The 14,215-nt window shown below is 36.2% G+C and overlaps 1 protein-coding gene and 1 pseudogene across 2 annotated transcripts; both read right to left on the minus strand.

The window, feature by feature from the left end:
* Positions 1–2,308: 2,308 nt before the first annotated feature.
* On the minus strand, positions 2,309–3,412 carry LOC137036168 (stonustoxin subunit beta-like; annotated as a pseudogene).
* Positions 3,413–9,188: 5,776 nt separating this feature from the next.
* On the minus strand, positions 9,189–13,997 carry LOC137035535 (gastrula zinc finger protein XlCGF7.1-like). 2 transcript variants are annotated; one of them, XM_067408928.1, is made up of 3 exons: positions 13,874–13,997; positions 13,237–13,367; positions 9,189–10,265 (listed from the first exon to the last, which is right to left on the minus strand). In XM_067408928.1, the coding sequence occupies exons 2-3, from the start codon at positions 13,319–13,321 to the stop codon at positions 9,538–9,540; spliced, it is 813 nt and encodes a 270-aa protein (XP_067265029.1). In that variant the 5' UTR covers positions 13,322–13,367; positions 13,874–13,997; the 3' UTR covers positions 9,189–9,537. The 2 variants fall into 2 exon arrangements, with proteins under 2 accessions (XP_067265029.1, XP_067265030.1); XM_067408929.1 differs by lacking the exon at positions 13,874–13,997 and adding an exon at positions 11,089–11,117.
* Positions 13,998–14,215: the final 218 nt, after the last annotated feature.

Below are 14,215 nucleotides of genomic sequence, written 5' to 3' on the forward strand. Positions count from 1 at the left end.
TCAGTACAGTTTAGGCTTTTTGAAAGTCATTACATGACAAGACATGCAATAAAATGCAGCAGTTCAGGAAATAATTTCACTTTCTTTACACATTGACAAGGCTCATGAGTTGTAATATCCCCTTTTGGCCAGTGTAGAGAAGAGAGTGAGTTTTTCCTCTGACATCTGATGTGGTGTTATAGGCTCGAGGCAAAGAGGAGGTAACATAAATAATGAACACACGTGTACAACAAAAAAGTTCTGAAATGTATTTTTTAATTCATTATTTATACGGCAGATTATCTGAAAGGCTTTAGGGATGGGCAAATGACAAAATAAACAAACAAAAGCCAGGTCTAATGACTTTAATCAGAAATATTTCTTAATCAATTAAAAACAAAATTCAATAAACTCCCCTCCCTCCCTCACCAAACACAGGAGAGATTTTTTATTTAGCCTTTATTTTACCAGGAGTGAACCTCACTGAGATTAAAAATTAAAAAAAGATGTGTCCTGACCAAGATAGGCAGCCCAGATTTACAAATACACATATAACAAACAACAATTCATCACACAATAAAACATCATGAAAAGTACAACCATAGAAGCATTTGCAAATCAAATTCTTTTTGTAGTGCATGTATAAGTGTTTTAAAATTACTGAAAGTTTGAAGGTGCAACATATTCAAAAGCAGTTTTACCTAGATTAGTTCTAGCCAGAAGTACATGGAGATTATAACAAGACTGTGAACGCAATAAATAGTTACCAACTGCTTTTTGTTGAATCAAACAACAGAGATAAGGTGGTTAAAAAAACCAAAGTAACTTTGTAAATCAAGTGCATTTTCCATCGAACAGCAAGAAATGACCAGGCAACACCATTATATAATGCACAATGATGTCTCGTGAATTTACAATCGCAATAAATCTTAAGGCACCGTAATACACAGCATTCAGGGTAGCAAGAAGATAAGGAGCATGGTGATACACTACATCCCTGTAGTCAAGAATCAGTAAGAAAGTTACAGACACAAGCTTCTTCCTTGTATTAAACTGAAAACGAGATGTGTGAATTAAAATGTAGTGTGCCATCAATTATAATGAGGTATCTATACTCTGACACTAATGTGATCAGTTTCTCTTGCAAAGTTCGAAGAGAATTTGATTACCACATAAATTTTATTTCTCAACATTCAAAACCAGCTTAAAAGTAATATCAAATGCTGAGTAGTTCATTAAAGCTACAGTCTGCGATTTTGGCCATCTAGCTGTTAATAAACATAACTGCACGTGTCTTGCGGAGGAAAATTGTAGCCGGAGCTACTTTTCTCCGTGTATGTCTATGGAGAGTCACGCAGTTACTGTGATACTCTGCGGCGGGTCCTACCAGTCCGGTCTGAAATAGTCTGAATATAAACACTTATTATAAGTGTACTATAATGATTCAGGATAAGACAAAAACACGGTTTGGAAAATTGATTCATGTTGTACATTCTTATTATATCATTTTTGTAAATTTTGAACACAAAAAAAGTTACGAAAGGCAGCTTTAAGTATACACTATACTTTAAATCCAAAGGTTTTGTAAGCTTTTTTCCCAGCACATTAACAGTTATTTAGAAGTTAAATGTTCACACAAGCATGCTGTGTGGGGAGATTTACTTTATTAAAGTAACTTTATTAATAAGTAAATGATTTATTAAAAAGCTTTTTTTTTTTTTTTAAGTTGATTTTCCTAACAAGGTGTCAATTGTCATTTAATTAAATGTGCAATTTTACTATAATTAAACAGTAAGAAATAAGAAAATACATTTTTATGAGTGGTAACAACAGATTTAGGCCCCGTCCATATGGAGATGCGTTTTTGTGAATACGCACAAATTTTTTATCGGATAGGCATTTCGTCCACACGGATCCGGTGTTTTCGAAAGGTGAAACTGCTATTTTTTTGAAACCGGGTCCCAGAGTGGATAAATCTAAAAAAATGCCTTCTTTGTTTTTTCGTGTGGACAGCCTATCCGTATATTTTCTGAAACGATGATGTCATTGCCCCACGTGTCGACCCTAGTCAGACCCAAGTCTTCTTCGCTGCTTTAAGTGCATCTCTGTGGCAGAATTACAGCGCCACATAATGGTCCGGCATGTATACTACATCATTTTGAGTCATTTCAGTGGTTTCATGTGGACGCAGATAGTTTTTGAGAGGAGGGGGGAAAAAAGATCGGTTTAGGGTAAGCTCTGGCTTCGTGTGGACATAGCCTTAATATATTATATGATATGAATGACAATATAATTCCATAAGATCTGTTGCGTTACATTGAATCGTAACATATTCAAGATGATATGTGTCATATTGAAAGGAAGTGGCTGATACTGTACTCAAAGTCATCTTGGATAAAACTGCCATAGGAAGGAATGTGAAGGCAGATCAGGTCATGAGGGAATCTAAATAGAGCAGGACTATATGCACTTAGCTACGTGGGATTATTTCAGTCAGGTTTGGGTCTTTTGTCTGAAACAGAAATCTGACACAGAGACACTGAGGTGTGGAAATAAAGCCCAAATCCAGCATAGAGAGGTTCTGTGAATGTGGTGTTGAATGTGTGTAAGTGTGTTTGTCAGAGACGCTATAGAAGGACATAGTGCCGGCCGACATGTCTACATACACCCCTACTCTTTTAGAGGAGCCTGAAGGGACACGTGTTTTAGTTCTGTTATTATTGTGGCGGGCAGTAAATTTGTTATCAGAGCAGCACAGACTCCAGGAGTGTTCACTGGATCCAAACTCACAGTCATCACTTCCTCCTTTCCTGCTGATTCCTTTATACGTCACTGATATATCAGCACATCCACTCCATTCAGCCTCCCAGTAACAGCGTCCAGTCAGACTCTCTCTACACAGAACCTGATGAACCTCATCAAATCTCTCTGGATGATCAGGATATGGCTGCTTCTCTCTCATGTACGTTACCTTTCTGTTCTCCTCAGACAGAGCGAGATAAGTGTGAGCTGTGTTTGAATCCAGTGTGAGATCACAGGCATCTGAGCACAAGAAGAGAACATTTTTAACAGCAGCCTTCTGTAGGGACCCGTTCGACAGACGTTACCAAATGGCTTTATCAGCCAGAGGCATGATTGAACAAAGCTTCATTTGGTCCAAAAGAGCCATTTCCTGACAGGAAACACCTAGCCTTGGCAGAAGTGATGACGTGACTTCTTTTAACAAAGGACTCTGTCTAAAGGACTTCTTTGCTCATCAGCAATAAACTAATCAGAACCCATCACGTGGATCTGATCACATTAAATCTATTGATTCTCTCACAAAACCCTCTTGTATTATCGGACGGAACAGGAAAAACAGGAAAAACTGAACCATCAACGGATTTAAAGACGAATCTGTCCTATCAATACCTCCCTTGTTTGAGCAATCCATCCTGACCCGGTCACTCGTGACTCCGGTCAAAGTTTAAAATATGCTTAAGGACTCAATCTTGAATCTCAAAAGGGACAATTGTCGATTACTTAAATTATTAACTATATCCAGAATAACACTTGCTATGATGTGATTACTAACATGTTGGATTCAATGCATTATATGTTTGTAGTCCCGTATGCATCTTCTTTGTTTTAATTAGGTCAGTCTAGTAATATGTGTGGAAGAAGTGTGTCGTGTTTGAGCTCTAAATGCAGAGTTTATAATTCTCTGTAATTCTGTGTGAATGAAACATTGAAATTCAGTATCAGGAAAATATTAAGAAACTTTATAAAGTTGTTAATAAAACAGGAGAATGTTCTGCAGATATCACGCGATGTGATCAATAGATAATAGACGAGGCGTGTCTAATCTCCGTAGCAACGTCTCATTGGAGGATCGCATCTGAAGGATGGAGCCAGAATTGCTCCTTTAAAACTATGCTGTCCGAACAAGCTAAAATCAGTCAGTTGAGAAATATGAAATAAGCTCAGAGTCAGAAACTGGAAGTCAGAAGTCGGTCAGAAATACTTTGACCACGGCTGAAAAGTTGCTTGGGTCATGCTGAAAAGAAGAAGTTGAGAAGATCTTTTATCGGGGCTGATTTTCCATCTAACAGCCGCCGATTTCAACTACGAGCCACGCCGCTGATCAACAGCCGTCACATCCAGACTCCAAAACCCTCTGTGAAATACCTGACCAAAGACTCCCAAGAAGAGAGCCGCTCAAGCCAGACGCTCAGATCAGAACAGCAACATCCTTCAAAGCTTCCGCGCAACCCACGAAGGGCTTTCCCGAGAAGACGTCACCTGAAAGACAGCCAATCCAGAACGGGATTCCGCTGTACACGAGTCACGGAACAACCCGACTACCTCAGCTGTCAGAGCAAACTTCTCTCTCTCTTGCTGGAAACTGGTGAAACTCCTTTAAACCTAAAGAATCACGCCAAAGCTCTGCTTTTGTGATTTTCCTCAGGGTATGAGTTAAGTTAGCACTGAACTTGGGACTTTTCATAACTCATCAACTCCGCGAATGTGTGTGCATGTATGTATGTGTGTGTGTGTGTGTGTGTGTGTTTAGCCTTAGTTTCCTGTAATCATTAGAAGTAGTCAATAAATCTTGTTTTGATTTTCACATATACGAGTTTCTTGTGTTGTGTGTCAAATTACTGCCTTAGACTTAAAGATCAAGTTACCTCTTGCTTATAATAATATAATAATTATAATAACAATAACCATAATAAAATATTGTTACTGTTGACCACAGAATAATATTTTATCCAGAATTGGTAAAATACTCTAATCTCAATTTTCGCTGGACGAATAATTGATGAAGTGTTAAATATTAATTCTGAATCATCTACAGTGAATCATTTACAGTTGATTCAATTCTTATTCCCTGTAACAATTAAATTGAGCTAATAAATGACCTAAGGTACATTACACTTCTCAAGATGAATGTTTAAACCACAATTAAACATCTTTCTGAAGTATCACCATTTCAAAAAATATAGAACAGATATGGTAGAGTGTGTGCTTTCACTAACAACTCATCTCTTAAAATATAATTAACATTATATTTTTAACATAATATTTTAACAAAATAAGAGATATCATATAAAATGCATGTTATTTTTTTATTTAGTACTGTCCTGAGTAAGATATTTTACATAAAAGATGTTTACATTTAGTTCACAAGACAAAAAAGTAACTGAATTTATTAAAATAACCCCATTCATAAGTATGTGAAGCATTGATTCTCAATACTGTGTGTGGTTACCTGATGATCCACGACTGTTTTTGTGTTTTGTGATGGTTGTTCATGAGTCTCTTGTTTGTCCTGAGCAGTTAAACTGAGCTCTGTTCTTCAGAAAAATCCTCCAGGTCCAGCAGATTCATCAGATTTTAAGCATTTTTTGCATATTTGAACCCTTTCCAGCAGTGACTGTATGATTTTGAGATCCGTCTTTTCACACTGAGGACAACTGAGGGACTCAAACGCAACTATTAAAAAAGGTTCAAACATTCACTGATGCTCCAGAAGAAAACACGATGCATTAAGAGCTGGGGGGTGAAAACTTTTGAATTCAAATATCAAGGCAAATTGTACTTAATTTGTCTTCCGGGAAACATGCAAGTATCTTCTGTTGGTTCCGAAGGGAAGTACTAAATGAAAAACAATGATATTTAAACAAAATAAGAAAAATTGTGACATCTTCATCCTGTTCAAAAGTTTATATATATATATAAACACACCTGTCTATATAAGACCTTACAGCTCACAGTGCATGTCAGAGCAAATGAGAATCATGAGGTCAAAGGAACTGCCTGAAGAGCTCAGAGACAGAATTGTGGCAAGGCACAGATCTGGCCAAGGTTACAAAAACATTTCTGCTGCACTTAAGGTTCCTAAGAGCACAGTGGCCTCCATAATCCTTAAATGGAAGACGTTTGGGACGACCAGAACCCTTCCTAGAGCTGGCCGTCCTGCCAAACTGAGCTATCGGGGGAGAAGAGCCTTGGTGAGAGAGGTAAAGAAGAACCCAAAGATCACTGTGGCTGAGCTCCAGAGATGCAGTCAGGAGATGGGAGAAAGTTGTAGAAAGTCAGCCATCACTGCAGCCCTCCACCAGTCGGGGCTTTATGGCAGAGGGGCCCGACGGAATCCTCTCCTCAGTGCAAGACACATGAAAGCCTGCATGGAGTTTGCCAAGATGGTGAGAAATAAGATTCTCTGGTCTGATGAGACAAAGATAGAACTTTATGGCCTTAATTCTAAGCGGTATGTGTGGAGAAAACCAGGCACTGCTCATCACCTGTCCAATACAGTCCCAACAGTGAAGCATGGTGGTGGCAGCATCATGCTGTGGGGGTGTTTTTCAGCTGCAGGGACAGGACGACTGGTTGCAATCGAGGGAAAGATGAATGCGGCCAAGTACAGGGATATCCTGGATGAAAACTTTCTCCAGAGTGCTCAGGACCTCAGACTGGGCCGAAGGTTTACCTTCCAACAAGACAATGACCCTAAGCACACAGCTAAAATAACGAAGGAGTGACTGTTCTTGAATGGCCCAGCCAGAGCCCTGACTTAAACCCAATTGAGCATCTCTGGAGAGACCTAAAAATGGCTGTCCACCAACGTTTACCATCCAACCTGACAGAACTGGAGAGGATCTGCAAGGAGGAATGGCAGAGGATCCCCAAATCCAGGTGTGAAAAACTTGTTGCATCTTTCCCAAAAAGACTCATGGCTGTATTAGATCATCAAAAGGGTGCTTTTACTAAATACTGAGCAGAGGGTCTGAATATATATACAGTACAGTCCAAAAGTTTGGAACCACTAAAATGTTTAATGTTTTTAAAAGAAGTTTCGTCTGCTAACCAAGGCTACATTAATTTAATTAAAAATACAGTAAAAACAGTAATATTGTGAAATATTATTACAATTTAAAATAACTGTTTTCTATTTGAATATATTTCACAAAGTAATTTATTCCAGTGATCAAAGCTAAAGCAGTTACTCCAGTCTTCAGTGTCACATGATCCTTCAGAAATCATTCTAATATGCTGATTTGCTGCTCAAGAAACATTTATGATTATTTCCAATGTTGAAAACAGTTGTGTACTTTTTTTTTTCAGGATTCCTTGATGAATAGAAAGTTCAAAAGAACAGCATTTATCTGAAATACAAAGCTTCTGTAGCATTATACACTACCGTTCAAAAGTTTGGGGTCAGTAAGAATTTTATTTTTATTTTTTTGAAAAGAAATTAAAGAAATGAATACTTTTATTCAGCAAGGATGCATTAAATCAATCAAAAGTGGCAGTAAAGACATTTATAATGTTACAAAAGATTAGATTTCAGATAAACACTGTTCTTTTGAACTTTCTATTCATCAAATAATCCTGAAAAAAAATATTGTACACAAATATTTTGTATAATTGTACACATTAAATGTTTCTTGAGCAGCAGATCAGCATATTAGAATGATTTCTGAAGGATCATGTGACACTGAAGACTGGAGTAATGATGCTGAAAATTCAGCTTTGATCACAGGAATAAATTACTTTGTCAAATATATTCAAATAGAAAACAGTTATTTTAAATTGTAATAATATTTCACAATATTACTGTTTTTACTGCATTTTTAATTAAATAAATGTAGCCTTGGTGAGCAGACGAAACTTCTTTTAAAAACATTAAAAATCTTAGTGGTTCCAAACTTTTGGACTGTACTGTATATATATATATATATATCAGGGTTCCCACTCTTTTTCAGCAATCATTTTCCAGGACATTTTGAATTTTACAACAATGGGAATAAAAGACTGGGATTGCGCCCTAAATTAATATATTGCTCTCTAAGTCTTTAAAAGGTGTAGCTACAGTTAATTGCCATGACTTAACTATGAACTCAGTTTTTAATATGAGCTCATAATCATACATTGACTATGGAAGATTGCTTCTGCCAACAGAATAACATAAAAAAAAGGTAATTGTGACTTGCTTTTACTTTTTATCTCGCTATTCTGACTTTTTTTCTCATAGTTGCAAGTTTACATAATTGTGATTTGATATTCGCAATTGCAAGATATAAAGTTATAATTGTGTGATATAAACTTGCAATTCGGACTTTTTTTCCTCACAATTACGAGCTTATATCACAATTATTAATTATTATATAAAAAGTAGGCTTCTTTATAAAAAATATATATATATATTCAGTGGCAGAAACAAGATTCCATAGTTTATTGTCATTGCTTAACTACTGATGCACACATCTATTTTTTGGCAGCAAGTTTTGGAAGATCATTATCTTTGCAAGATGGACTTTTCAGGATAGGAGATGGACTAAAAATAAACTCCCACACCTTACTGCCAGATTCTGGAAGATAAATTCTTCAAACAGTGGTACAAGAGGATATGGTGCTGGTCCTTCATGAGTCACTCTCAATCTATCCGTCTATAAAGCCTATAAAAAAAAATCTGTATTTTACTTCTATTCAGTATGTGATTCTTAAATGGGGGTCATTTTTTTTTAGGATTCTTTACCTAACATAAGTCTCTGAGATCCTGAAACCTTGCACTTCTGGAAACTCCAGGTAGGCTGTTTTTGTCTGACCCTGCTGACCCAAGGAGCATTTCACTGTCCAATGATCATTTCTTAACTGCAATTTCTAGTGTTTTATTAGTATTGCATCCTTCTTGTGGGAATTTAATATTTTTTTACTTTTATGTCTCATTTGATCTGTAAAAGTAAACCAACCTTCATGAACAATTATATATCACTTATAAATGACTAAATACAAAATTAATAGTAGTTATAAAGATTGATTGGTTTGGAATTGGTTTGGGATCAGAAAATCAACTTGCATAATAATTATGCACAAAAATGTGTATTTAAACAGTTAATAACATACTAAAACAATATAATAACAACTGCTGCAACACAAGACATCATCAGTGAATATACTACTCCTATGTGTCAAAACTCAGTCCTTCTGAACATCACACTTTCTGCAACTAATGGAGATTGTTTTAGGTCAGTGATAAACTCTTTGGTCTCAACTAAAGAAAAACCCAAGAACTTTTTAAAAACTAATTTAATCTCTAATTTTCCATGTGTTTTCCAGGACTGGAAAATTTGTCATCAATTTTCCAAATTTTCCAGGACGAGTGGGAACCTTGCTTTCAGTCTATGTCGTTTTATTTGAAATCTTTCATTTACATTATGGCATTTCACAGAAAAACAGAAGTTTAACTAATACATCAATATATGAAAATTAGAGGCCGTCAACAACTATCACTCAATATTTTACATTTTGTATGGAATATTATAAAACTAGTAAAGGAGGTGGTCATGTGTGGACACAGCAGTTCATATGTACGACAAAAGAAAGTAAATAGCTTCAGGGTAAAGTATAAAGAGGTGAAAAATGCAAATAAAAGAAAGTGTCATGAAGGTGGACAGTCAGATTTGGTGGACAGACAAGTAGCAGCGTGTTCATAGTCTAAATTTTACACAGAAACTTATTTTCAGCCATTTAAAACCACACAACAAACACTAATAGGATCTCACATCCGCATTAGTTTTTAGGTGTATCTGTAAGTGTGATGATGGCAAAAGCCTTTTTTTTATCCTCATACTGATCCTCACATTTAAACTGTCTTTGCCCAGAGTGAAGGCGCATGTGATTTTTTAAACTTATCGTTTTCGTAAACACCATGCCACATTCAGAACACTGCAGTTTCTTCCCAGAGTGAGTCTGCATATGGCGTTTAAGGTCTCTGTGATACGTGAAACTCTTTTCACACTGAACACACGTGAAAGGCTTCTCTCCGGTGTGAAGCCTCACGTGAACCTCGAGGTTTCCGTTTTGAGCAAAACCCTTCCCACAGTAATTGCAGGTGTAAGGCTTCTCTCCAGTGTGAACTCTCATGTGGACCTCAAGGTTACCTTTATATGTATACGTCTTTCCACACTCTTGGCATGTGAAAGGTTTCTCTCCAGTGTGACTTCTCATGTGGGCTTTGAGGTTTTGTTTTTGACTGAAACTTTTTCCACACTCTTGGCATGTGAAAGGCTTTTCTCCAGTGTGACTTCTCATGTGGGCTTCAAAGTTTCGTTTATGATCGCAACTCCTTCCGCACTGACTGCAGGTGTAATGCCTTCTAGATCTGGTCTTCTGGGCACCTTTTTGGGAGCAAGTCATTTCAGTCGGTGTGGATTTTTCTCCAATCGTGAGATCATGTTTCTCATCTTTCACTTCCACGTTATTCAGTTCTTGACTCTCCTCTTTCAGCGGCATCTGGTCTAAAGCGAAAAAATACAAATACAAGTTTACACCAGTTTAATGGCAAAAGCAAGAGACATCAAAAACAACAAAGCATAAAACCAACAGCAAGTGTAATATATACACTACACTACTGAGAGAGGTGTTACACAATTTGACCCAAACTGGTTTAAAGACTGATGCCAAATCAGCAATTCATGTCTAAAATATTACAAAAATAGTGTCCTCTCAACTATGTTTAGTTTTGCACTGAAATAGTATTTCCGTCAGGATATAAACCCCACTGTAGCACAGAAACTGTGCTCATTAAAGTTACATCTCCTAGTGCATTTAGGTTTTTTGACAACACAACAATCTGTTGGATAGCTTAAGAATAATGTTAGCAGTATCTGACATCTACCATTTTCTGTGTGTAAATGAACAGACGTCTCATCTGAGATGGGGTATGGAGTGCCACAGGGCTCAGTATGAGGTCCTCTGATTTTCTCCTTATATATGCCTTCTCTGAGGGACATTATTATTAGATTTTATTGTTATATCAGTGATACTTTTTTATTTCCTCACAACTGGAAAAAACTGCACAACTCTACAAGTTAATATCACTGATATTAGGGGTGCATAAGCTAATCAATAAAATAAAACAATAATCAATGTCGAACATAATTGCTGATATCAGTCACATCATTTTACAGTAAGAATGACTAATATTTATGAACAAAACACATCAAAATAGCTAACTGCTGCAGGAGAAAAAGAGGACCCAATCTGCTCAAAACATGAGAATGCATCATATTAAGTGCTTCAAACAAACTCATACAGATATAGATTATTAAATGTGCTTGCCTTGTCAGGTTCTTCGGCAGATTCAGGCACTATAAAACAAATTAAATTAAAAAAATTGTGGAAATCGACCAATATTGGCTCAACGGATTGCTATATAATTATCCCAAAAACAGGTATTAGCATTGTGGTATTCATAGCTTTATGTCTTCAGTTAAAATAAGTTTCAAGACATTGTGGTGAGTACTGAGCACTAACATTTTTCATAAACAGATTTATGACCTGGCATTATGCTGAATGATGGGATCACGTTTTCATTTGTTTCATGTTTGAGTTTTTATATTCCAGTTCAGCACATATTTACCTGCTTCCTCATTTCACATCTGTGTGTAATGCTGTTAGATTAGATTGATTTTTTTTTATGGAATGCCTAATCAGACCTGAACACAAAGTTCTTGGTGTCAGCCTCTTTCAGGGATTTATTGCCTTTTAATAACCCTTGAAAATTAATGCACATCAAGGTCATTATTTCCTCATGCATCCATTTATATCTTTATAGCTTGTGTCAATAACTTTAAGCAGTCCTCCTACTGAAAGCTGCACAGATATATGTGTTGGATATGACGCATGGGGACTTTGCAGACTTTTACCACATCGAGACACTCTCTTATGCAGAATACTACTTAAATGTATTTGTGTTTTATTTAATTTAAAATAAGGTATTTTTGACCAAATATCCTGTGTTGGAGTTCATGTGTTAAAAGCAATGTCAACTCATTGTGGTCTGTATTTTGTGTAATGTATTTACCCTTTCAATACATTTTTTTTTTCTTTTGGGACAGTGACAAATAAACATTTGCTACTACAATTTAAAATATTTAATTGGACCAACAGCATGGTTTGGTATAGAGTCACTGGAAAATGTTGGAGAGGTCAGAAGAATGTGTGTAGAAACTCATAACGTAATAACTGCATAATGTATTACATTATCAATGTAATAATGTAGAAATTCTCTCAAAGCAAAATCTTGAGCTAATAATACATTGAAATGTATTACGTTATGATCGCACCAAAAACAGTCATATAATAATAATAATTTGCAAATCAAAAGTATCATGCTAAACGATGAATTGCTTTACAGCACATTTTGTAAAATCTAAAACTAATATTCATGTTCTGCTCATCTCTTGTTTTTTTCCCCCTGTTCTTATTGTTCCTCTTTCCTTCAATGATTCTGCTTGTTAACAGCAGTCGTTCATCACTAATGCTCAATCAACATCATTTATTAAGGGTGTTTCTAATCATTCCATTTAGAAACAAAGAGCGTCTCCCAAAACCCACACTTTCGGTCTTTCCTTTGACGCACACTAAATCCACACTATCTCTAATACCGCTCCAGAGCATCAAGAGGGTAAGCATATCCCATAATTCATTATGTTGAGGAACTCACGTGCCCCGAAATCATGCAATGTCGAGAAAAACTTAAGAGTGTAAGTTAAATTAATTACGTATTACATATAATTTGATAGTAAAATGTTACACTTTTGAATTGAAGTATTGAATTCAAAATGCAAATTTGTTTTCTTGCATTTTCTGTTGCAAGTGTGTCCCATCAGGTAATTAAAAGTACTACACACATTTAAACACTTGGGTCAAATACTGAAAATACATGATGTAAGTGATCCAGAGCAAAGACAGCAAGTGTGGGAATTATAAAGTCATGTTTACAAGACACTGGTATGATGCAGCAAGTAATTGAGGATGAGAAGAAGAAAAAAATCACTTATTGCCAACAAACGTTAGGTTGATCACTTACATAGTACGGTATGATTTATGCAAATATTTTGTTAGATACTGCTGCATAATTAAGAGATAAATCAATGATTTAGAGAAATATATATATATTTAATTTTACACAAAATAATCGTTTTGTTTAGGCTATTTCGATATCATTTTTTCTAATGAAGGAGGTAAGCAGGAGGTGTGTTCGACTTGATATGCCGCTGTGCAGACGATCAGCATGTGTTACAGTATAGGCTTATGTTCAACTTTATTTTTGTACATAACTTGAGCATTAATGCAGCACGATTTCATTCCTCTGATCGGTTACATCCAGCCTAAGTCGAACACACCTACGGTTAGTCTGGTCATGTGATCTCAACATGTCTGTCCACATGAGGTGACCCTCTCAGCTCTGAGAATGAAACTGACCTGTTTGTTCCTCAGTATCTTCATGTTTCACGCTGAATGCTTCTTCAATCTCTATATCTTCACTCTCCTCTTTAATAAACGCCATCTTTATAATAGTGTGTCACGAGATCTCAGCTGAACCAGGAGTTTTTCTGTGTGTTTGGAGAATTTGTCATGTTCAAGAATAATTAGCACAAAGAATATTAAATACAAAGTAAATCTCTGGGTGTGTCTCAATTAGCTCCCTAGTTTAGTAGTCAGTACACTGGTGAGGGAGTCAGTCAGAGTGAGAGTTAATGGCCTTAAATGACCTAATTACCCCAAAAAACACTAAAAAAACACAAATTTTACATCTTCTTTAGCCATGTTATATATTAGAGAGACTATTTAAAGATGTTATTTTGAGCACTATACACTTTAATGAAAACACTTGCTATTGGTTTATAAAAGTTGTCTTTACACGTTTGTAATCTTGTTATAATAACACTGTTTTGACTAGTGACTCGATCAAGGGAATCGTTTCGCGAAGCATTAGATTCAAATGACTCGGAGCAGCACTAGCGCCTGAATTCGTGTTTACGATACACTTATTCAGGATTTAGGGAGCGAAATGAGACGCACCTTTTCTGTTACTGACGCGTGGATGCAGATTACTCACAGAAATGACGCTCAGTAATGTTAGATACAGCATTAGTGTTACGCTAAATAATCATTCATTCGCTTCACATTGCTCGCGCTGCAACACAAACACAGGAGCGCGGCGCACCCCTATGACGTCACAGCATCACACCAAAATAAAAGTCCTGCTCGCACGCTGCTATGTCTAATATTACAAAAGTGCATTGAAATTTACATACATACAAAATATGCAAACAATAATACATATCCGAGAAATACGGTGTTTAATTCTTGGTGAGATACACATATGTTGTCCAATGATGTGCTATTAAAATACATAAAATCTACCAATGAATTCAAAGTTAAGTGATGTTGTGTAATG

Source organism: Chanodichthys erythropterus, chromosome 14, assembly GCF_024489055.1.
Source record: "Chanodichthys erythropterus isolate Z2021 chromosome 14, ASM2448905v1, whole genome shotgun sequence".
NCBI lineage: Eukaryota > Metazoa > Chordata > Actinopteri > Cypriniformes > Xenocyprididae > Chanodichthys > Chanodichthys erythropterus.